At 36.4% G+C, this 24,124-nt stretch overlaps 1 protein-coding gene across 3 annotated transcripts in view; it reads right to left on the bottom strand.

Moving 5' to 3' along the window:
- Positions 1-3,636: 3,636 nt before the first annotated feature.
- The window catches only part of EDEM3 (ER degradation enhancing alpha-mannosidase like protein 3), a 51,169-nt gene continuing 30,681 nt past the window's right edge, over positions 3,637-24,124 (bottom strand). Inside the window, exons 14-21 of one of the 3 annotated variants that reach the window (XM_016145610.2) lie at positions 21,629-21,794; positions 21,223-21,377; positions 20,175-20,331; positions 18,034-18,225; positions 16,555-16,720; positions 13,992-14,177; positions 7,111-7,539; positions 3,637-5,124 (exon numbers count right to left, since the gene is read on the bottom strand). In XM_016145610.2, the coding sequence (XP_016001096.2) occupies positions 7,130-7,539; positions 13,992-14,177; positions 16,555-16,720; positions 18,034-18,225; positions 20,175-20,331; positions 21,223-21,377; positions 21,629-21,794 (1,432 nt within the window). In that variant the 3' untranslated portion in view covers positions 3,637-5,124; positions 7,111-7,129. Of the gene's footprint in view, positions 7,540-13,991; positions 14,178-16,554; positions 16,721-18,033; positions 18,226-20,174; positions 20,332-21,222; positions 21,378-21,628; positions 21,795-24,124 lie in introns of all 3 variants that reach the window. The other 2 variants (XM_016145611.2, XM_016145608.2) reach the window with 2 other exon arrangements.

Below are 24,124 nucleotides of genomic sequence, written 5' to 3'. Positions count from 1 at the left end.
TGGGTTTGAGCCCCACGAGAGGGCCCACCCAGCAAAGGATCTGTATCTTGGTCTCACCGTTGAGCTCTGCCCACGCACATTAAATCAGATGAATAACAGCACAAAAAAAGTAAAGTACACAGTGTATTCATTTTTTTTGCTTGAATGTACTGAAAGTTTACATAACGAACGATAAATTATCTAAGTCAGTAGTTTTTAAACTGTGTTCAATGGAGCCCCAGAGGTTTGCAAAGGCACCTCAGGGGCAGCTCTGAAGTTAGTAATTATCCCACTGGCTGCCTGTTAACTGGAAAGGAATAGATGAACTGAGGCCGTAAAGCGTGGGGAATGACTTTGCAACAGATGCACCGAAACTTCATGCTTCCTAGAGGCATAATCGATCCTGGGTACGCGTGACCTTGGTCGAGTCACTTCCCACCTCTGGCTTGTTTTCTTTTCTGTCCAATGAAGAGAATCGGCAATGTGATGATCAAAAAAATCTTTTGGCTCTAAAAGTCTGAGACCACTACATGAGTTGCATTCTCTTCAGTGTTTACTTCCAATAAAAAATATTTTTAGGATTATCGTTATACAACTGTCTTTAAAGCTGGTACATCATCTCTCTGACATCTCTCAATGATTATAAATTCTAGCTCTTTCAGGACGTGATTTTTCAATGTCTGTCTTTTGGATCTGAGTATAAAAGCCATGAGAACAAGATCTGAAACTGTGCTGAACATCACTGTATTTCCAGAGCTTAGTTCATACATGGCAAATAGGAAGGTCAGTAAATCTTTGCTCAATTAATCTGAATTAAAGAGCACGCTCTTTATTAAAAAGTTTTTACAAACATCATTTTATGCATGCACATTATGTTTTTACTGATGTGCCATACTTTTCTTAACTGTTACCCCACAGATATTTAGAATATATTCAAATTTTTAGTCTTATTCAAAATATTAGGATGGAAACCTGTATCTATTTCCTTAGAGTCCTCGTAGTAGATAACTGAGTTAAAAAAAAAAATTAATTTTAAGAGTTTTATGTGTACTGCTGAATTGATTTCTAAATTCTACCGACTTAAACTTCTACGAACAGTAGAAATAAGACAAATACAAGTAAAAGGTGTAAACAAAGAGCTTTTTACATAGAATTTTGGTATAACTTCTCTGAAGAGTGTAAGTCAGCATGTCTGGTAGGTTTGGGAAGACTCAGATTACTGGATCTTAGATGAGGCAGCCCTACGTATTTATGGTACCTGGTATTTATTTTGACAACTCCCAGTGATGGAGATAATTTGATGCTCCCTCCAAGGTTTGAATATGTTTATGGGACAAAGTAGTCAGAGGAAAAGAGAGTTTTTTGTCTAGCAGCCAGATTTTTCCACTTTTCAGTCTATCTCGTTAGAGTCTGGGGATTCCAGCTCTTCAATATTGAGGAAGAAAAAGTAAAGGATTGCCTAGGATATGTGCAGGAAACTGTCAACACAAGTCGTGTGGGTTCACACGCAGACAGCTGGGTGGAAGCCAAGGTGGTTCTCGTCTGCGTCTTTTTCAAAGAAATATGTGGTGAGGTTATCAGTAAGCGACAGGGGAAAGACTATGGGATATCTGAAAAGAAAAGCAGTATGAAATTGTTGTCTTAGTGGGAAAATGAAATTAGCTACAGAAACGTGGCTGGAATTTGAGGAAGTATTGAATCTCACTTGAGATCTGCGGTCACGACTTAGTCAGGCATGTCGGCAGTAGGGGGAGTGATTTCATCCAGTTCCAACAGATAAAGTGCATAACCAGTGAGTCCTTGAGTTTGATAAGATTTTAAAGTTTTGCCAAGTTACATCGGCAGAGGAAGGGAGGTGAAGGGTGGGCAAGTTGGGAGGTGAGGCCACAAGAAGGCTGACACATTCTGAGAAACTAGAAGGTTCAGTGGATTGGAGGTCCTGAAGAATTATCTGAGTGGAGGACATTGAGCTGAGAGAATGAGAAGTAATGATTAGAGACAGATCACAGGGCTTTAAAAAAATATTTCTAACAACGCAATAGGATAATTGGGGCTGGAATTCTATTAGCTTATTACCTCAGGTGAGGCAGGCGAGTGGCTGAATGAACGGTTTAGTCTTTCTAAAGGCAGCAGCTGCCTGGACTGACGTGAGACCCTGATTTACTCTACAACTGGAGGAAGTGGGATGGGAGATGAGAAAAGGGTTTATAAGACAAGCTGGCTTGCAGGGCCTGTCAGATTGCCTCTTGGGCCTTAAGGCCAATGACTTTTCTTAGAGGTTCAGAAAAGATAAAGGTGGTTCCTATGAAGATGGATGCCATGTTGCTTCAACACCCAGCAACAGGGTAGCGGCGGTGGTAGCCGGGAGGGCAGCAGCCAGCTCTCCTTTGTGTATGATTTTTCTTTGACTGTCTATTTGGGGGACTTCAGTTCCTTCCTCAACCATGTGGCGGAGGTTTTCAATCTTTAAGGATCCCGTCCTACTATTATATGCAGAGTATTTTTTTTTCTTCAACATTACCTGCTGCTATTTCTTAGTAACACCGTGACTGAACCGAGGGTAGAAATGTGTTCTGTAACACACCATAGATTTTTAAACTTAAACGCTTCTCCCATCATCACCAGCGATGGCAAGTGCATTCTTTTATGGCTTCAGACAATCTCCAAGTGTCTATCAGTGTCCTATTTACTACTTCATCAAAGACGGTAGATGAAACTATATTAAGGTGCATCAAGAGCGAGGCTTCGAGAAGCATGAGCCATACTAACAGGCAGATGCTGGCACGTTCTATTTGCAATGAACCCTCAAAGTACTTCTCTGAGTAGAAAGACCTCTTAAACCTGCTTTACTAAGAAAAGGGACCTCCCTTTTGAAATCTTCCAACAGATGCCATTGGATTCGTTAACTCTTCTCAAAATAGTGATGCATTCTCCTAGAGGAACAGAGGCACGCTGACAGGAACTGATGCCCAAAGAGCCTGAGCATGGATGCTCCGGTTTATAAAAGTCGGTATCAGGTGGGAGGGTGGTGGTTGAGCAAAAGGTAAACAGAAACTGAGATGAAGGCGAGAGGCAGAGTGACAAGGACGGAGGTAGGGGGAGGGTAGCACGCTGGAAGCAAGTACTCTGCAACTAGACCAGGGCCCTCGTTCCCTTGTCCAGCCACCAAAGGGTGGGACTTTAACTAAGATGCTCAGAACTTGTTCAAGTCTCAGTTTGCTCATTCTTAAAGAAAGCAACAATCAATGAATAATAGTGACTATTGTTAGATGTTTCAAGGTATCTGACCTCAGAAACCCGCATAGTGTCACAGTTTCTGAAAGTGGCTGCTAAAAGAAAATGGCCTCACTGGAACTAGGAGAGGTTAATGTCACGTTTGACGACAGTATTAGAAAGACAACTGACTTTATTACAAACTCAAAAGATAAACATGTTACTAGTATGGACACTGTGAATCACTAATTCTAACTGGGTCGTTGGCACTAGCTGAGCTGTGGAACTGTCGAATGTATATTTGTGTTTCTAAACCCTATGATGGCCCCCAGATTTACCTCCCTGGGGTAAAATAAACACTAAAGGGAAGATAGAATGGTGAAAAAAATTTAAAGGATATCAAAACATAAAGATATGTTAAAAATTCAAATTAAAACTAGACCAGAATATTTACATATTTTATTAAATCTTTACAATCGGTAATTATAATCAAATACACAACTATATACAAGGATTATATACATGTTGCCCAGACTTTTATATCACAGTACGTAGTTTCCCTTAGAAATATTGTATACATTTATCACCAAACGATAAAATCCAACAGTAGTGTTACAGCACCTGTTAGTACAGACATCTTTTTCATAAATTACATCATAAGAAAATATACGGCTGTAAATTGGGCTTTTAAAAATGTCTTTTATAAAATCTGAACATACAATATTTCATTCACAGAATGTTTTTTTCTATGTTCTGACTGAAGCCTTGTGCATAAAACGACCGGTTGGAATATTTACTAAATCCCCCCCAACCTCTAAAATTGTAAGCACTATTTGAATTATTTATGCTGAGCTTTCTTTATGATGAATTTTTGGTGTAGGGTTTGGTGGGAGAACAAATGCTGGTTTTGCTATAAAAATGGCTGTGTGATGGTAATTTAAAAGTAAAAAAAAAATTCTCAAGCAGGTAATTATATGAGAGAAATTAAAATCAGAGCATGCACAATTTTTCATTTTACTCTAACACTGTGAAGAAAAGTGAAAAGTATAATGTCGAAAAATTACTTGTTCTGAAACAACCGTTTTCTTGTTGGAAGCCTATTAAGAAAAGGATAAAAAGAAAACCTATTCAACAAAATATCCAGTCCCAAATGTATCTAGTAAATTACAATTCTTTCACACCTAAAACTTTATGGGAAAAGTAATGCAAATTAGGGATTATCATTTCAATGGACTTTCATAAGCAGAAAAACTACAATTATTTTTAGTAGGTAAACGAGTTAAGTTTTAAAACTTGAAAATACCTGAATTAAATACTTGCTCTAAAATCTAACATTTAACTTTCAGATAGTCCTTACTTGATTCCAGGTTTGTAAACACTGTATAAATCCTTCTTAGTCAAACAATTTTATGGCTGTGGTGATCACGTTAGCTCTATTTCTATGCAGTCAACATGTAACTGAGGTAGACCAGATGTTTCTTAAATTCAGGGTCTCACAGAATCCCCCGAACCTTTAGGAAGTAAATAAAACATATATAAAAGGTATTTTTAAAAACAAAACATAAAAAACCTAATGCTGTTGGAATTTTTTAATGAACTCAAAAGTAACTTCATGGCAGTATGTCAAATAAGAAATGTAGACTCAACTGTAATGTTGAAGTTTTGAAGCTGAACATTATACCTTCTTTTCTTACATGGGAAAAAATCCAGTATAATTCCTTCAGGTGTTAGGTATAATTTGTTAAATTTTTTCTTCTGTCTCTTTGTCTGTCTGTCTCTGTCTCTCTCCCTCTCTCTTTCAAGGATTCACATTTCTAAACAAGTCAACAATTTGCTTCTAGACCTCAGTGAATGGCAACAGCTCCCCCTAACGGCCAAAGGAAGGGAGAGCGGCAGTAAGCTGGCTTTTCCTTGTATGCCAAAAGATCTTTGCTGGAAAAAAAAAAATTATGTTGTTTTGATAACTTAGAAAAGTTAGATTTAGACAACAGTGGCTCTGAGTTACAAATATAAAATCAAATCACTGAATATAAGGCTTCTGTAACCATGTCTTAGAGGAACATCTGCTCCTTTTCTCCAATCCCCATTCCTACAAACCAAGGCAAGTCATTAAGCTTCAGCTATTTTGGCAGCTTTGCAATTAAGGTGAACAAAGCACTATGTCTATCTACCCTTTCGTTACTCTATGTATGATAGTTCTATCTTCTTACGCCGGATTTCACATGCAGTGACTACAAATATCCATTTTGGTGTCAGATTTAATTAAGAGCCAAGAAAGGTTGTTATATACTACGCTTCCCCTCCCCCCAAAGTGAAGTCTCTATTAGATTTATTATTCCCTGACCCAATTAAGGTTAGCTGGAATTTTTGAAAGCAGCTATTTACCTCCTTATAAAATAATATGTTTGCCTGGGATCTAAGACACACTGTACATGAATATACATAACTACAATACAGCACTGCTGTTCTTTTAACAGTTTTAGTTCATCAGTACCTCAGAACTGTTTTAAGAGTGTTTTAAGAGAAGGTTATTATGTAATGCCAGGTAAAGACAAAGGAAATTAAGTCTCAAAATGCTCCATTAGAACTGATTCAGGTAAGTTTTACAAAATAAATAAAATGAGTAAAGCCATGATTTCAACTACAGGGCTGTCTACAGATATCGACAACAAAGTTTTTAAAACTTAAATGTGGCCAGCACCAGACTGGCACCAAAAAAAGAAAAAAAAATATCATTTAGCTATATGGCTATATGTTAGTTGCTATTGTGTAAGTTTTTTTTACACAGGTTCAAGTCTGTATCAGAAGGAATATTTGTTAAAAAAAAAAAAAGCAAACTTAAAAACCATGATTCAACAGAAAATGTGACAGACTCCTTAGGTACAACTTTAGAAACCATAGTTTCAAAGGAGAAAACAAATAGTAGTTACCCAGCGTTTTTAGATCACTACCACAGTTTTATCATGGTTCCCTAAGATAGAAAAGTGGAACAAAATGTATCAGCTATTGGCAATATGGGCCTCGTGTCTCTAACTGCACACTAAACACGGGATGGAGTAAGGCCGATGGCTAGAGGTAATCACCTCTAAGAGAAATGAACTGGAACAACAGTTATACCTGACTCTACGAGGACACATTAAGTTCCATGTCAGAGTAGTCACAGCTTTCCCCATGGGAAGCCCAATGGAAAGTTCATATTGCAACATTAGTTTCTCCCGCACTCCATTTTTCAAAAGTATTAAGTAACCAATTTCCACACTATATTATGTGATCTTTTTTTTTTTTTTTTTAACCTGGTCCCAATGCTTATTAGTCTTTACACAGAGAACTCACCGAGAAAGTACAGTGGTTTCACCTTTGGTATAAATGAAAATGGCATTGTCGTTAAGAGGAAATGAATCAAGTCACCTTGATCATTTGCTACACAATGAAAAAAGTGAAAGCGATGAGCAGACTGTTCACCACGACCACGTCACTGCGAGTGCTTCCGTGAAGGCGGCGTGACCAGAATGCCCACAATGCTCATGTGTTTCCCAAAAGGGGCTCCGACCCCAAGCCCAAGAAGGCTGAGCTTCCTTTAATTAGAAAGCAATGCAAATCCCTATTCCCCACCCAACTACTGAGTTTGTTTTCTGTCCACCCAGAGACAGCATGCCCATAATGCTCTCCTGGCCTGAGGCACTGCAGGGTGATGTAATGCTATCATCTATCTGAGGGGGAAATTGTGACTTTGCATTTTTGATGGAACAGTTTTAAACAAGGTCAGTTCTAACGCAGCACACTCCAGATTCCTAAGATGACCAACTATCCAATCAGAATGCAGCTACTCATCACCAGACTCAAAGCCTCCCACTGGGGAGCCTGCTTAGCTGAGGGTGTCTATTAACCACAGTTTACCGTTTCTTGTTAAATACCTACCACTGGATTCTCTAGTGAGTCATAGTTCATCCTTCTCCATCATTTCAAAGGCTTCTATATCTTCATTCCAGTCTGCTAATATGGAGTCTATGGGCTGGACCTTTTTACCCCAGCTCACATTGGGATTGGAATCCTCCTCAGTTTCTGATTGTTCTTGAAGTTGGTTATCTAAATCTGTACATTCACCATCAAGGCTCGTAGGCTCGTGGTTTTCCGTGGGATTAGAATTCTGTTCAGAGGGAGAAACGCTTGCAGCGTTGTCCGTATCTGCTGGGGATAATAATTCTGGGTGAGAGTTTAGAGAGCTTTCCTCAGGAGACTCTTGATCAGCTAGATCCACTTCCTGAGAATTCGATGTCATCGGTTCAGCACTCTGATTCTGGGGATCATGTTCAGAAGATGGTTGTTCTTCATTTTCCGTCTCGGGATCTGTATATGAAAGAAATAAACCTCATGCTACTTTTCCCTTAAAAATTTAATCAAACTTTCAAAAGCATACTGGTTCTGGCAATAAAATGAAGACATAAAAGTTAAAGAAAAATCATGTTAATGCAGAACAGTGAACATTAACACTGAAGAGTAAAAGACTGCCTTATAATAATGCAATTACATTTTTTTTATATTCATTTTGCAAATGGGACATTAGAAAATATATGCTGTTCCAAATTGAAAGGATAACAATAACACTGCTTTCAGTGGACATTTAGAAAATGCCAAGAAATACACCACAGGGTAATACAATTAAAACGCATATTTATTTGCACTGTATGTCAAATATTTATTAAATGTCTAACTTCAGGAAAGCCTGCACATGAGAACATATTAAACAGAATAAAATTTGAATAGCACATATCATTGCTATATTTTAAGATAACATTCTTTTGGAAAGTAAAATTCCCACTCGGTAGGCCATGAAAATGCAGATAATACAAAATTTGGGATGATTTAACGTGATTAAGTAAAACATTTTCATAAAGCCAAGAACTGAGATAATTCATCAAACTTCGATTTCATTATTGTTCATGTATGATTTATAAACGATAACCACTCTAAAATCTACCGGAAGCCTGAATACTAGGTTACACGCCTTGTAATGAATGCACAACGAAAGCACTAGAGGTGTTTCATGGAGGAGTCCTACAAGAAAATGCTGACAGAGCACTGGCGCCCAGCATGCTGCATCCTCCTCAGGCTCTGCGGTCGGTCAGCAAACGCCTCCTGAGTGTCCACCATGGGGCGGCACTGTGTAAGGTGCGAGGGAGAAAAAGGCAAAAACAAACACCAGACCTGCCCTTACGGATCTCACAGCTCAGCTGGGGAAAATGACATTCACAAAGAATCACACAAAACAAATATAGAACTCTGTGACACGTGTTATGGGGTTAGGAAAGAATAAGGACATTTGAGGGTTTCCTGCAGAAAATGACACGAACTGAGATTTTAAAAATAAGTAGTCAAAGAAGAAAGGGAAGATGGCCCAATTCTAAAACCGGAAAAACTGAAGAAAAGAAAGGCATGCAGGAAGATACAGGTGAGTGCACACGTACACCCCGACTAGGCAGGATTACCTGCCCGGGGAGGTTTAAGATCGTGGGTCTGTGTGCCGGAGGAAAGGGACAGCGACGGAGAGGAGGGCCTACACATTCTCTCTTCTAAGCTGTGAAAAAGATACATTCTAATGAGTCAATTAAGGAAACCAGGGTGCCACCCAAAGAAATAAAGAAGGGAGCTGGCTGCTTTGAGTTCATTTATGGTAGGCTGCCCTAAATTCAAGGGAGAACCAAACCAAACCAAAACAAAATCTTTCAAATTTCTTTCTAGATTGTATTAATCTAGTTTATAAGCACAGGAAAAGGTGTAGGGCTGCTTAATCTAGATATATATACTGCTTCTGGCAAAAGATTACCCTAGGGTTACATATTATACAATATTATTTTGGAAATCTAACTGATACAATCGGATAATGGAGTAGTCAGTGTAAATATAGGAAAAGGAAAGATTAAATTGTATTTGCAGATTGTGTTATACACTTATACTCAAAGCAACTCCTAATTTTTAAAAACACTATTAAGATCAAAGAATTTGATTAAAAGGGTAAATATCAAATAAACAGGCAAATAGCAATAACCCCTCTATAGCAGCAGTAATTGGCCTTTCCATAATGAAAATAAAAGGCAACAAAACACAGAATTAAATTTGGTATGAAAGATAAAAGGCCCATGTTGCTTAATTCTACAAAATCTTAATGAAAACATAAAACAAGATCTGACTAAATTTACAAGTGCATATTTCTGGATGGAAAGTCTTAATATTTAACAAAATTTTCCCATTTATATGTAAAGCATGCAATTATATGATTCCAAATTAAATCTCATTTCTACTTCTTTTTGTTTTACTTCTGGGACCAGAAAGAATTATTTTAAAATTATTTCTGAATTCCTGTGGAAGAATATACATCAAAGAGAAATGAAGCAGTTCTGCAAAGAATTAGGGAAGAGTTACCTTCTCAGATATTAAAATGTATTCCAAACAGCAAACTGTTTTATAATTGGCACAGGAATAAAGAGATTAGTGAAAAAGAAGAGCAAGTCCAGGAACAGATCAAAATACATAAATATTTGATATATAGCAAAGACGCAGTGATGATTAAAGTAAAAATGGTGCTTGGAGAAGTACAAACGGAGAGAAAGGAGTGCCTGCCACGTGCCTCAGGGCTCCAGTCCGAGGTACCTGTTGTCAGCACGTGGAGTTTCGCAGTTGTACAAATGAACAACTGACCACACAGTTAAATTCCAGAACGATGTACCAGAAACAGAGGAAGCAAAAAAAGCATGAAGAACGTCTACAGATATAAAGAAATGGAATCTTAGGCAAAGACTTAGAGACTGGCTGTTTTATAAGCATTCATTCATCTCTGCAACCAGTGTTTACTGACAATAAGGAATGCAGAAATGAGACGCAGGTAAAGAAAATTAAAATGTAATACAAATGTCAAAGTGGAACAATATTAAAAAGACAACCTTCAATTTTGCCTATAAGATAAAATTTCATAAAGATAATGGTGTTTAAATTGGGTAGCTGGATTGGCTAAATGTTCTCCAAGAGGCAAAGGGCCACGGGCACGGGGGACAGGACCTGAGAGGCATTTCCAAAAGGAGGGGTGTGATCTCGCCAATGCAAAAATGCATGAGAAAACACGCCACACGTGGCTGGAGAAGGGAGGGTAGGAAAGTATCGATTCTGCTACCGAGAATGACCGGGAGGCTCCTTTCCTGGCAATGAGCTCACGTGCATACATATCAATTTTTCTCTTCAGATTCAAATCCCTTCCAACAGCAACCTAAGTTCTAAAGTTCAACTTCGGGACTCGTTTACCCCCATCGACTTCAGTGGGCGACAATCTTAGGACAAGTGACTAACACTGCCAGGTTTAAATCTTGACCCGTTTAAACCTGGGGGTTTTTTCTTTTCTTTCCCCCATTTTCTGTGTCTCTTTATCAGCAGACACAGATAGAGGAAAGAAAGGCCCTGAAAACCTGTCCGCCGCTCTCAAGGCACCGTGGGCGCTGCGGGCCTCTGCAACCTGCAAGCGTGATAATGTCCTGAAACTTTAAAAAGCTTGATTTTTTTTTTCCCCCTTGAGAAACAAGAGAAGAAAATTGATTCTTATAAACTATTTCTATTTGAATTTTGTTTGTGGGCACAGGGTTGGAATTAGTATAAAGTATCTTTGTAAACTTGACATTCTGGAAAGATGAGATGTGAGAGACGTGGTATGAAAACTCCTATGGATAACTTAACCTTTGGAAGTGTGACTGGTTTGACTTGGAGAATCACCACCTTCACGTGATAAATTACTAATTCTTATCGAGGAGACACGTTCCAAGCCCCACAGTGGATGCTCGAAACTACAGATGGTACCAAACCCTGTATATACCATTTTTTCCCAAACATAATATCTATGATACAGTTTAATTTATACATTAGGCACAGTAAGAGACTAACAATAACTAAATAAAATAGAACAATTATAATAATATACTGTAATAAAAGTTATGTAAACATGATCTCTCAAAATATCTGATAACTGACCTGGCTATTAAGTGACTAATGGGTGGGGAGTGTACACAGAGTGGATATACTTTATGATTCACATTCAAAAAGGCAAGGAATTAAAAACATGAATTCTTTTCGGAATTTTCCATTTAATATTTTTGGACTGTGGCTGACTATGGGTAACTGAAACCATGGAAAGCAAAACTACGGAGAAGTGGGGAACACTTCTGCCAGCAGACAGAAGACTTTTCTGTATTAACGGCTGGGACTCATCATCAGAATAAAAAGGTAGGAGAGGGGACTTATTCTAGGGCTTCTATTTTCTGTATTAATATGTGGGAAGAATTGCTCAATTAAAACTATGTGACTTTATAAGGAAAATATGTATTTGCGGAATGAGATTTTTAGAAAGGGCAATCTGGAGGACATTTTGTTGTTCAGATCTGAAGGATGCTATTATCTAATGTATTCCCATAATCCTGTCTAGTACCCTTGATGGTACAATATGTCCAGACACTTAGCTGGGTGATAAACCCCCTTGGTCTTGTTCAGTGTTTCTTAAAGTGTAGCTGAGCATGATTACCAGGGATGCTTATTTAAAATTTCAGATTCTGATCCATCGCGTTCAGAGTCTGATTCAATATTCTGTAGTTGGATTCCGTAAGCTATACTTTTAACAAGTCCGTCAGGTGATTCTGACGCAGAAGAGAAACACCCATGCATGCAGTAATGGCGTAGCACATTGACCATTACAGACATTAACTTCTAAGGATATTTTCCTAAGTGTATAAAGTAGTTAATTTAATACAACTATTATCACTGATTTTTGTCACGCTGGTAAATATTGACAATTATACTACAATTTGTTACTCATTTAGTTAATACAGCTGTACAGTTCTTGAAAGAAGGGGAGTTTTTAAAAATATTTTGTCAAAATCTCACTCTATAATATATTCACGGTTCAATAAATTTATAGCCAATAAACTTTAAAATATATATAGTTTAAATAAAGCTCCTTTACTGCAAGGTTCTTAAGGGAATATTGTTCAGATAATTTTGTGTGTGTGTGTAGTAACAGAATTTATCTTTTCATATATCCTATCTCTGCTATGGGACGTGCTTTCACATAATCTCATAGTCCTAACCCCATGCACCTCTACAAACAGGAGCTTTTGAAACAAGCTAATATTTTAAATAGTCCACATTGTAGTAAAAAAGTGATCAAAAGTAATACATGCCAAAACAACATCTTTGTTAGTGACTCTTGCATGGACACAGACTAGTGAATTCATATTATATGTGATATTTAATTTATAGAATTTGCTATGACAGGATCAATAAAGAATTATTATGGGACCACTGACTAGACATGAAAATAATCTTATTAAACCAGATTATTATCATGGTATCCGCTGAAACAAAATTATATCTATATGTACGTGTGCGCACGCACGTGTTATGTATGTGTATACGTACACATACACACATACATATATACATATACATATAATTTAAGGCTTATTAATGCAAGATACTTACTACTATTAATAATGTAGCTCGGAATCATTTTACCTTTTAATATTGCTGCTGAAATTCCCATGGTAGCACAAAATAGGGGGGAAAAAGCAAAGGCATTAAAGAGTTACATGGAATAATTTGCCTGTGTCTGTTGTGCCTAAATGCAAATAGGTAGCAAGGAAGACCTGAGTTTAGAAAAAGGGCTCAGAAAAAACATCAGGCACATAAGAGGACTAAAGAAGACTAGAAATCTCTTCTAATTTGTTCGGCTTCCATCTTTAACATCCTTACATACAAATGTCTTACTCATTCCACTGCTCTTAAATAGTTAACATTTGAAAGAACCTCAAACAATGCAATATAAGAAGACAAGACAAACTTGATCTGGCTAGCACTAGATTACTGGTAAACTTTTTTTTTTACTGTTCCATTTGGAGGTTATAATGAATTGAATCAGTTCCCTACTCATCTGTTAAACAAACATCCCAGAGGATTCAACAATCCTATATACACTATACAACTTTATCCATTTAAGAAGGATGGGAGGAGTATAGCTCTGAATGTGTCTCCAGTGGATAAGAAGGGCTGCCGCTATGAGCAGGATCACAGTCTGTCTGATGGTTCACTTTCCCTCATTCCTCCCCTACTGCGGGGTGTGAAACTACAAAAGAATACTCGTAAGACCTCACGTTTATACAGTAATTTGGGTTTTAAAGAGCTTTTAAGTTACTAACAAACATTTTGGCCTACAGAGAACAATATACTTTCGTGAATTAACAAGGTGTGCTATCTTGTTCTTCAGCCATCTATAAATAGATCTCAGTGGAGAGAAGCTGCTAGATTTCTATTGCCATCACCATGACAGTGGTCATTTGATTATAGGAAGCCTGGTGAAACCCAATTACTATTATATTATACACAACACCATTCTATACAATCTCATTTTATGCCTTATAAAAGAAATGTTAAGCTATAATATCAGTGAAATTCAATGGTAAAGATCTGTGGATATTAAAATGAGTCTCTCGATGTAATCTCTTGTATTCTTATCACTGAGCAGAATCACAGTAAAAATGATAAATGACATATTTAAATATAATTCTAAAAACATCCTAACTTGGCAAACAAAGCCAAGTAAATGTTTCACTACTCTCATTTCCAAAAGAAAAATATGTTTTGAAACCATCTTCTAAAAATTTTACTTATTTTACCAGTGAATCAAAAATAATTTTCTGTGACTCATGTTTGTTATCAAATTGGTGAAATTAATGCTAAACCGTACGAAAACAAATGACTTTGATCCTTACCTCGATCCTTCGCTTTGTCAGAAAGGAGCACTTCCACCTCCTCATAGTCCCGGAGAGCGTCCAGTATGATGCTCCCTTCTTTACTGAATAAGAACAGCATGGGGATCTTGATGTCATCTGTGTCCTTCCCGTCGCCTGCCATCTGGAACAGAGGGGCAGTATCACTGCTACTCCCCTCATTGTCATCTAGCCAGAAAATGGGTACAGCAAACACAAAGACAGTAGTCCATTAAAAAGGTCTATCTACCAATCTTTACCGTTTTTTACCTGATGGCGGCATTAATTTTATGCACCAAAAACCATTAAAGCAAACGTATTTTGGGGGTCCACTAATTCTACTCCTAGAAATTAATCCTGAGGGAATAATTCACAAGAAGCAAAAAGACCAATGCCCACAGAAGTTTACTGGAGTGCTATTTATGATTGTGAACTTTAAACTATTAGAAGTAAATTATAATGATGGAACACACACAGGAAAACAAAGTATTATTACATGAAAAAAGTAGAATACGAAATTCTATGATTATGACTATAAAAATTTCATGTTTATGAAAAAGCCTAGAAATAAAAAAAATTTAAGATATAGATGACAAAGAGAACTATGAATGAAATTTCATTGTTCTTTACGATTTCTTCTGGCATTATTTTCTTTTGCAAAACTACACATTGATACTTTTTTTATATGCTATTAACAAAGAATAATGATGACTAGAATGGTTTTTCCTCTATAAGTTGAGTTACATACTACTGCTATTTTACACTGGTTAAATAACACAGTAGAGCTGTTAAGTACTGTTTTACTGGAGATGCCAGTCATGCCCACCCCTAACCTCATGTGCCAGTTTCCCTGGAGAACCTGCCTGTCTCTCTTCTCAGGAGTTTGCTCCGACAGGCCCTGCTAAGTGGAGAACACCATGCAGGATTCACCCCCTTAACCAATAACTGAGTAGACAAAGGATGGCTACCTGGCCCTCAGTCTTTCTGGGGGACCTGGAAGCTGCACGCAGAAAGACTGTTTCAGGTAGCAGCGGGGATGGACATTTTGGAACTGAGGAGCAGAGAGGGAGCAGGCCGTTGAGAAGCAGAACTGCAGAGACATGCAGAATTCTGCTGTCTGGATCTCCAGGAGGACCAGAGACAGACAGAGATGTGAGCTAGCATGGTTCCTAATGGTTCTATCTTCCCACTTCTACTTCCTTAGAATGCTCAGTTATATTTCTTACTCTTGCATTCAATGAAAATAATTCATTTCCATGCAGTAAACAAACCTCCCTTCTTAAATGAGCTTAAATTGTCTCTTGCATCCACATGATTGCTAAGATAATTTGTACCTCTAGTACTTGCAATAAAAAACTAAGTCCCAGTTTGCTCTTTCATATACAATTAAAACCAGTAAAAAACAAAATGCCTCATCAGAAACAAAAATACTTAGGGGAAAGATGTCACAAGTTGCCCTTTAAAAATTAAAATTTCTAAGAATAAGGATCATTGCCTCTTATTTACCCATTGATTTAAGTTACTAAATTTATGCATTCATCATATCAACATTGGAGTGCCCATATGGGATAATCAAAAGGAATAGTAAATAATTTTTCACTAAAATAAATCATAATATTTTAAATGTCTTAATTTTTACTTATTCTGAATTCAAAAAGGAAATCTACCCTAATGAGGAAAAAAAAAAATCAAAATGGATTTTCTCTGTGAGATAAGCTACACAGAAGAACTAACTTCACAATTAGGATATGCCTTCAGGTCTTCCAGTTCTTTCTGAATGTAAATTCTTATTTACTTAAAGCACAGAAATATTTATATTTTCCCTTATAGTCATGGCCTGCTTGTCATGATATAAGTGATTTTTATGAAAGATAAAAAAGCGAAGCTGGTTCAAATACATAAGTGAATTATCTGAAGTTTGTAATTTCAGTGGGGAAAGACCCAAAGAGATAAAAATTTGCTAGCAACTAGTGCTTATACCTATGATATTATGCTATTATGCTAAGAAATGTTATATATATATTATTTTTAAACCTTATAATCACCTAAAAGATACTTATTATCATTTTCACCAGAACCCAAACATATTCTACGGAATATCAATAAAGTAAAGCTGGGCTAAGGTTACAGCACAGTTCTGTGGCAAAGCCGGGAACTGCGCCGTCGTGTGTCTGACTCCAAAGCCTGCCTGTCCGTGGCGGCATGGATGTTGTCAGAGACCCCAGTGCAGGGGGCAGGATGTAATTCTCGCCCTAAGGGGGATGTGGATCTCATGGGTACATCTTCCTATCTGTGGTGCTGTTTTTACCACTTGGCACTACCCCACCTTCATACCTGACCCCAAGTACTTTACTGGCATTAACATATAGAAACCCAGATCTAGACTTTCAAAAAAAATATGAGATACATAAAAATTGTTAAGAATCATTAGATTACCTATCCTTTATGCCATCTGGTGAAGTAAAAATAGTATGACAAACTCTTTGACATAATTTTGGAAAATAAAAGGAAAAATCCTAAAATTTTTCTCCTCCTGGTCAACAGAATGGTGTGGTGGACGACTTACCGATAACAATGCCACCGATGGCTCCGGCATTCTGGATGTTGCGAGCCTTTTCTGCAAACATGCACTGTCCTCTTTGTATCAAAGCAATTTTCCCCATCACTGCCTCAGGGTTAGTAAGCTCTGAACAACCGTTGTATGGTTTACTGCTTGCAACAAATCCTCTTGTCTGTCAGAAATAAGAGCAACACCTTAAATATTCTTTTATCCTCTCAAATCACTATCTAGTCTTTATATAAAATGCAGTATCTAGAGCTTTAGGCATACCTCGTTTCTTTTCTAATGATAACATATCCAATATATATTTAGCGTAAACTTTTGTTTTAAGTATTTTGCATATCACACACAGCACACAACCAAGATTGCTATTGTACTTAGCGGTTTATAAAGGACATTTTACAGCAATCACTAAACCTGATCTTTATAACAACCCTGAATGAAAAAATACAGATAATATTTTGATTTTACATAGCAGGAAATTGAGACTCAGGTTATGGAATTTGCTCAAAGACACAGTAAGTGGTAAAGATGGAGCCTGCAGGTAGATTTACTATACATTGATGACTACAATAGTAGAAAACCATTTTACTGGAAAAATTTTTGAAAGAGGAAAAAATAGATTTAGTCTACATAAATCTGCAAGCAGTTCCTCCTAAACAAATTAAACCCACAAGAGAAGTGATCTGAAAGATGTTGGTATAAAGATATTTTAATATTCCTCTAGAATGTGAATTTCATGAGGGCTTAGATCTTCGCTGGTTTTGTAAAATGGATAAACAGCCAATATCTAAAATAGTGCCTAGAATATAAGAGGGACTCAACGGAGTTATTGAATGGATGAATCAATTTATAAACCTACACAGCTTGAAAATACACATGTCTATGTCTAAAAATGTCTAAATTAGGGGTAATAGAGTTCAAATGACACGACCTTTAGATTACTAGGATACTTGAGTTCTGGTCCCAGCTCTACAATAAGTTAAATGAACTTGAGGACTGACTGGCTGTGTAAGTCTTTGCTTCCTATATTAAAACTATGAGAATGGATGAACTTAGTGGTCCTCCAAGTTTGCTCAGAAGAACCTCAGCATCTGCTCTCCATAGCCACTTGAATATCTGCTTTCAGTTATTCTCTACATTAAGGCTGTGAGTTAGATTTTTGTTCAAAGAAAGGTTCTAGTAGTTGTTAAAAAATCTAAAAACCATTTTTAGATAAAATTTAAGGTATTAAGTTGGAGAACAGACCAAGAATTGGACGGTACTTGAATAGTATCTTAAGTAAAATTCTATGAACACATTGTATGTACAAAACATGACTCAAAATTTTCAAGATATGCTCTTATTTTATTTTCGAACATTAAACATTTATGTTTTTAAAATAAATTAGAAATGCTAAATTGGAAAAGAAACGAAGAAATTAGATAGTACTTAAAAAACATCTTTAATTCAATTTCCACAAGCATGTGTTATAGGTGCCCATACCTCTTTATGTTTAGACAGGTCTAGCCCAAACTGAGCTGGTCCAGCAGTCAATACCACCCTGCCAAAAAACGGGTGGGAAATAATCTGTACAGCTCGAGGAGGTAGCTGCTGTTCTTTCTGCTGCTGACTTGACAATTCAATCATCTCCTGCATGAACCTCAAACCATCTTCAGCGTCAATTGAACTAGCAGCCTAGGAAAGAAGCAGAGAATTTGATCTTTTCTTTCTGGAAACATTCAACTTTTTGATTTCCTGAGTATTATTACACTCTAGCTTCTACTCTAAACGTTTTCCTTTCAGTTTGGTTCCTACCAAGTATTTATGGCCCGATTTGTCCTAAAAAAAATATTACTCTGGGAATATTTTCTGAAAATTTCATATGTGTAATTTTTATCAGCATCTCTTTTACTATTCTATAAAGCACTTTGAATACAAATTGAGAACTGCACTTCCATCCGATGATCAAAGGTTCACTTTGCTTGTTTTCTCCACTCTTTCCACTTTTCCCTCATACCTGATCCATACTTCTCTTCTTTGAAATTATAAACCAACAACCAGACTAAGTTCAAAATATATTTATCAGGCACATATTATATCCCAGCACTTGATTAAGCACCGGGGAGACTTTTATGTTAAGAAGTTTGTATCTAGAGAAGAGAAACATGTACAATTAGCTTTGAAAAATTTTTCAAGTGGGAAAGTGGACAAGGGAATGGCCGGTTCTGCCAGTGTGGGTCTGGGAAATATTTAGAAAGACATTTGAGTTGAGTCTTAATGTAGAAAAAGTGAAGAACACCTGACTAGAAAAAGATGAATTCCTGACACTTTACAGGAAAAGACAATGAGACCAACTTGATAGGAGTTAGAGGATAGAGAAGAGTTAGGAGATAGAGTCAAGCCTATCCTAAGATTTCGAGTTTTGGTGACTTAAGAGAATGGTAACAGGGTCACAGGAGAACAAAAGGGAGGAGAGATGGACAGAGATGAGGGCAGGAAGAGAGGATTCAGGTTTGGCTAGACTAACACTGAGATGCAGAAAGTATGACAGATAGATCAAAGTTGGGTTTAGGAGTAAAGTTAAGAATCAGGGTTACATATGTATATCTAAGAAATCAAGCGTACAAAGATGGCAGCTGAGCTTATAGAAATAGATGGAACTGTTGAAGAAGAATACAGAGAAAAAGAGTGTGATCCAGATTCTTTGGCAGTGCCTACACTGAGCAGTGTGCCAAGGAAGAAGAGCTATAAAGGCAGCTTCAAAGCAATGAACGGAGAAGTGGGAAGACATACACTCTGGAATGCCCTAGATCCCAAAAGAGGGTATGTTTTAAAAAGAGGTCAGTCAGCAGTTACAGGAAAGTTCAATCATATAAGGATTAAGAGGTCACTGGGTGGCAATTATGTCACCTAAATGAAATCTGTGTTATTAGAGCTGCCACTGTCACTACTGAGGAAGCAGACAGAATACTCTTTAAGTAAGGATGGAAGTGGCAAGAACAGAGATGAGACAGGAATCTGATGGGAAGGTGAGGTCGTGTGAAGGTTGAACTTGAGATTTAAGGATACCTGATTATGGTTCCAGGTTGAAATTGTTTAGCAAACTATGCAGTTTTCTCAGCATTAATATATTAATAAGGTGAATAATTTAAAGACCTCATGTTATAAAAAGTTAAAAAAAAATAAAAATTTCACAAAAAGGCGTTTTATCTTTCCTAGAACTGGATGAATAAAAGCAAATTTTGATATCTATATTGAATAAAATACTTAAGATTCTGCAGCTGTTTAGAAACTAGTGTAAAATATAGAGATATAAATATTAAAACTATTAGCTCTTAAGATTATGCTCTAAAAAAATAGTAGAAAGACAAGGGACTGAGAAACAGAAAACTTAGATCTGAGTCCTACATTTGACTTTATTAATTTAAGCAAATTATATAACTTACTTGTAATTTAATTGGTTTATACTATGAAGGGGTTGAATTAGATGGCTTTCCAAGACATTTCCAAGTCCTAAAATTCTGATTATCTAACTTTAAAGCACACATTACAATTTTTTAAAAAGCCAAATGTCATTATCTTATTAAATCTAATGAGACCAGAAAGGGCAGAGATGGCATCTGATTAGTGCAGCGATGTCTTACTTGGATCGCATGTTGAACCAACTGGACTCTCCCGTCTTTGAGGTGAATCAAACTCACCCCCATCTTCTTCAAGATTTCTAAGTGCTCAGGGTTAGTGGCCATGAAATCTCTGGCTCTCAGAGGGGGTTTAGCTCCACTCCTGAAACTCTCCTCTCTGCTAAAAGTAATTATAGGCAAGGCTTAAAAAACTACAAATCAGAACTGGGGAAAAACATAAAGCAAATAAAAATAATGTTAGATATTTGCAAAATTGCTAGTTTTAGAACTAGTAAAAATGGAATAACTGGAAATAGGTATTTGCCTATGTAACAGGTTATTAATAAGTAGCACAGCTTTCAAATATAATGTTTTAAAGTTATAAAATCATATAGATTACCTATAAGGTAGTATTACTCATCAGAATTATGACCATTTGAAAGTACAGAACAGGTCGGCTTTGGAATTTGTTACTACTGCCATCTTCCTCAAAAAACTGATTTTTTCCCCCAGTATTTTAAAGGCAAAATAATAGTTATATATAAGTGAATGACAACATTCACTTAAGCATTTTATTTTTATTTCCTAATAATGGTCTTTCTAATGTAACTATTTAGAAGAAAATGAACTCATTAAGGTAAAAATTGTACTAACATCCAAGAATAACTACTTAATCAAAAAAATAAAATAAAACTAAACAAAGACTATATTTGCACTACACAAAAACTACATGTAAAAGGAAAAACATTTTCTATTTTAGAAGACATGAAAATATTTGATGAAACTATTCTGTATAAAAATGAGCTACACAAGTTGAAAACTATTATTTGCTGCCAGTATTATTACTTAGTTTATTAAATAAAAGACAGAAAATTTCCATAATAAAAAGGCATTATTACAGAATAAACTTTGCTATCTAACTTTACCAATAATTTTTATTTTAGTCAATGATAACTACATACCTCAACATTTTGATCTAAGTGAATATCTTCTTGGCTATATGTCCCTTACGTTCTCTGTCAGTTATCAAGAATAACTGTGACATAAACATATATAAAATAAGACATCTTACACTCTGATGATGCCTCTAGGACAGCTCTTATCCACCACATTTTTCAAGGGTTCGCGAATGCTTTGAGCATACAGTGGGTCATTAGGGAACAGAATCTGAGTATTTGGACAAGTCCAGTCAAAATTACTGTCATCCAGTTCTGTATATTCTGAAGTCTACAACATAAAAGAATGGCATGTGAATAAAAATGATTATTTTACTTAATATTATAGTTTGTTCGAAGGAAACAGTAAATAAAATGTAAGTGTATATAGGATGCAATAAAAAAAATAAGAAAACATCAAGTGTACTTTTCCTTCTACATTTACTGAATTCTAGTCATGGATCACTTGTTGCTTGAAAAAATAAAACAAACACAGAGAAGTAAAAAAGAGAATAAGACATTCGATTCAAAAACATAACCTACTGTGTTCTTCTTAGAGATGCTTTGATTTGTAGTAGAGAGCCAAAGAGGTAACAGATGAGCTTCTGTGGTGAAGATGTAATCTTCTATGTCAAAAATAATGTCTTCTTTATCCGCGAATAACAGGTAAAGATATTTAAACATTTCAGCCAAGAAGAAAGAATCCATTCTAAAATAAAAGGTCACAAATACATCTAAGAACATGAAAGCATCCAAATCATCTTTCTGAAAGCCAAAGAGTCAAAGTCAACAGCCCTATCTACACCAACTTAGATGTCTAAGGAATTATGGAATCTCTCTATCCCCTGGTGCTAATAGCCTTGACTCCAGGTATTTTCCAAGGAAATGAAGACCAGAGGGGCTGTCTACCACACAGGTACACCGAGTCTTGTCAATACTGCAGACAAGATTTTCCCATTGGCTTTCCAATGAGGAAGAACTTTCCATTTCTTCTATAGAGAATCAATAACAGAGAGGTAATACAGATAAACTTTACTGCTGAGAACCACGTAATCTTCAATTAATATTAATTGAACTAGATTAAATAATACAATTTGATGGAATTTATTATGCAGCTATTTCAGTGACAAACGAGAAGACTTTAAAGGTAAAGAAAATTGTTTACAAAAATTGCATGAAAAAAATACAACACAAAATCACATGGAATATATAACTTTGTAAATTTTAAATACCTGTCAAGAAGGGGTTATGAAGAAATAAGGGGATAAAAATATAAGACTTTACAAATGATGTAATGTTATAATGTTTCAATAAACATTTTAAGAAAAGCTTTAATAAAATTAAAGGTGGCAGAAAAAGAGCACAGCTTTTAGATGGAGTTATAGCAACCTGAAATTTAATTATATTACTTCTCAAAGCATCCTAGTTTTGGGCAGTAATAAATAACTTGTAGTTTACTGAATAGGCTGCATAGTTTTACAGTTGTGGCCAAGCACAATTCCTGGCACACAGCAGGCCCTAAATAAAATTTTTTTAAATCAAATGCAAGTTTAAAATGCATTACTAAATAATGAACTGGAGAGGCAGTGGAACACAGTGTTAAAAAATAGGGGCTTTGGAAATAGAAGAGACCTCCCTCTGACTCGCTATGCGACCAGCTATAAAGACTATGAGCTTCAGTTTATTCTTCTGAAAAGGACATAACAATTACATGCCTAACATTGGTGTAAAAACTAAATGAGATCCTATATGCCAATTATACAGCAGTGTACGTGGCATACATACGAACTCAAAAATAGGGCTATCATTATTTGTCCTACACGTAAATGGTGTTTTATTTGGGACAGAAACTCACCTGTAATGTTTCAAAACTTTTTGAACATTTTGGGTGTTTATCTTTATAGAACAGATAAAATACTTCCCTGTCAACCTGCAATACACTTTTGATAATTTGACATTTTTCTGGAGGACTGACAGTTATCATGAGCAAATGCTTGCGAACTGCAGACATGTGAGCAAGATGTTGATTTTTAGCAAATTCGAGAACTCATAATGAAACAGATGATTTGTAAACACTTGGAAAAGATTAGAGACATGTAAGATCGTTACAGTATGAGTTGGGTAAACCTAGCAAGTGGGTATCTTATATAATCTAATTTATATTAAAAAATAATAAACACATAAACAAATACACATACAGGTATTAAAAATGTGTCAAATTGCTAATAGTGGTTCTCTTAGGGTGGGCAAGTAGAGAAAGTGTCATAGGGAAGATTTTCATATTCTTTTGGCCATTTAAATTTTTTCCAGTGATTATCTATTAGTGAAAAACAGGTATTTCCATTTTGAAAACTGGGTGTGAGCGTGGACACCGGCGAGCCAGACGACAGCACTGGCAGATCTGCGGGGAAGCAGGCCACCGAATGCAAAGAGCTGGTAACCGAAAGCGCCCAGGTGCCGTGCCATGCCGTGTCTTTCCAACATTCCTCCCAAAAATTCAGATGAAAATTTGTTAAGGCATGCTTATCTAAACCATCAATCACTAAAAACAGGTAGTTCAGCTAATACATTAGATGACTGAGATGAGATTCAAGCTCTCTTTTTTGTCTAAAAACACAAAAAACCAACCAAGTATGAAATTTTGCTGGGATAAGGATAAAGTTTTAAGTTTACACTAAAAAAAAAAAAAAAAAAAAAAAAAATCAGTTGCTCAATAGCAGGGTGGAGAACATCCATCTGTCATCTAGTCATAGTTAAGTATCTGAGGTCAACTGACCACAAGGTCACCGTGAGTTGAACATAATAAAGCTGTTAAAAAAGCCAGTAACACAGTATGATGAAGATTAGTAGTTCTCAACCTTTTGTTGAACCAAACACATCTGAGAGGCACAATGCGGCCATGACCGAGCTGATGAAGCGGTGATCAACTGGGTAGAGAGAGTAAGCCCATCGGCCCCACAGAGAATGAACAACCTGGTGCCTGCGTCCAGGTGGTAACAGTGCTGCTGTGTCAGGGACGTCATGAGGTGGTCAATTCTG

The sequence above is a fragment of the Rousettus aegyptiacus genome, unplaced genomic scaffold (genome assembly GCF_014176215.1).
Source record: "Rousettus aegyptiacus isolate mRouAeg1 unplaced genomic scaffold, mRouAeg1.p scaffold_m13_p_17, whole genome shotgun sequence".
NCBI lineage: Eukaryota > Metazoa > Chordata > Mammalia > Chiroptera > Pteropodidae > Rousettus > Rousettus aegyptiacus.
This window is presented reverse-complemented; position numbering and strand designations above follow the sequence as displayed.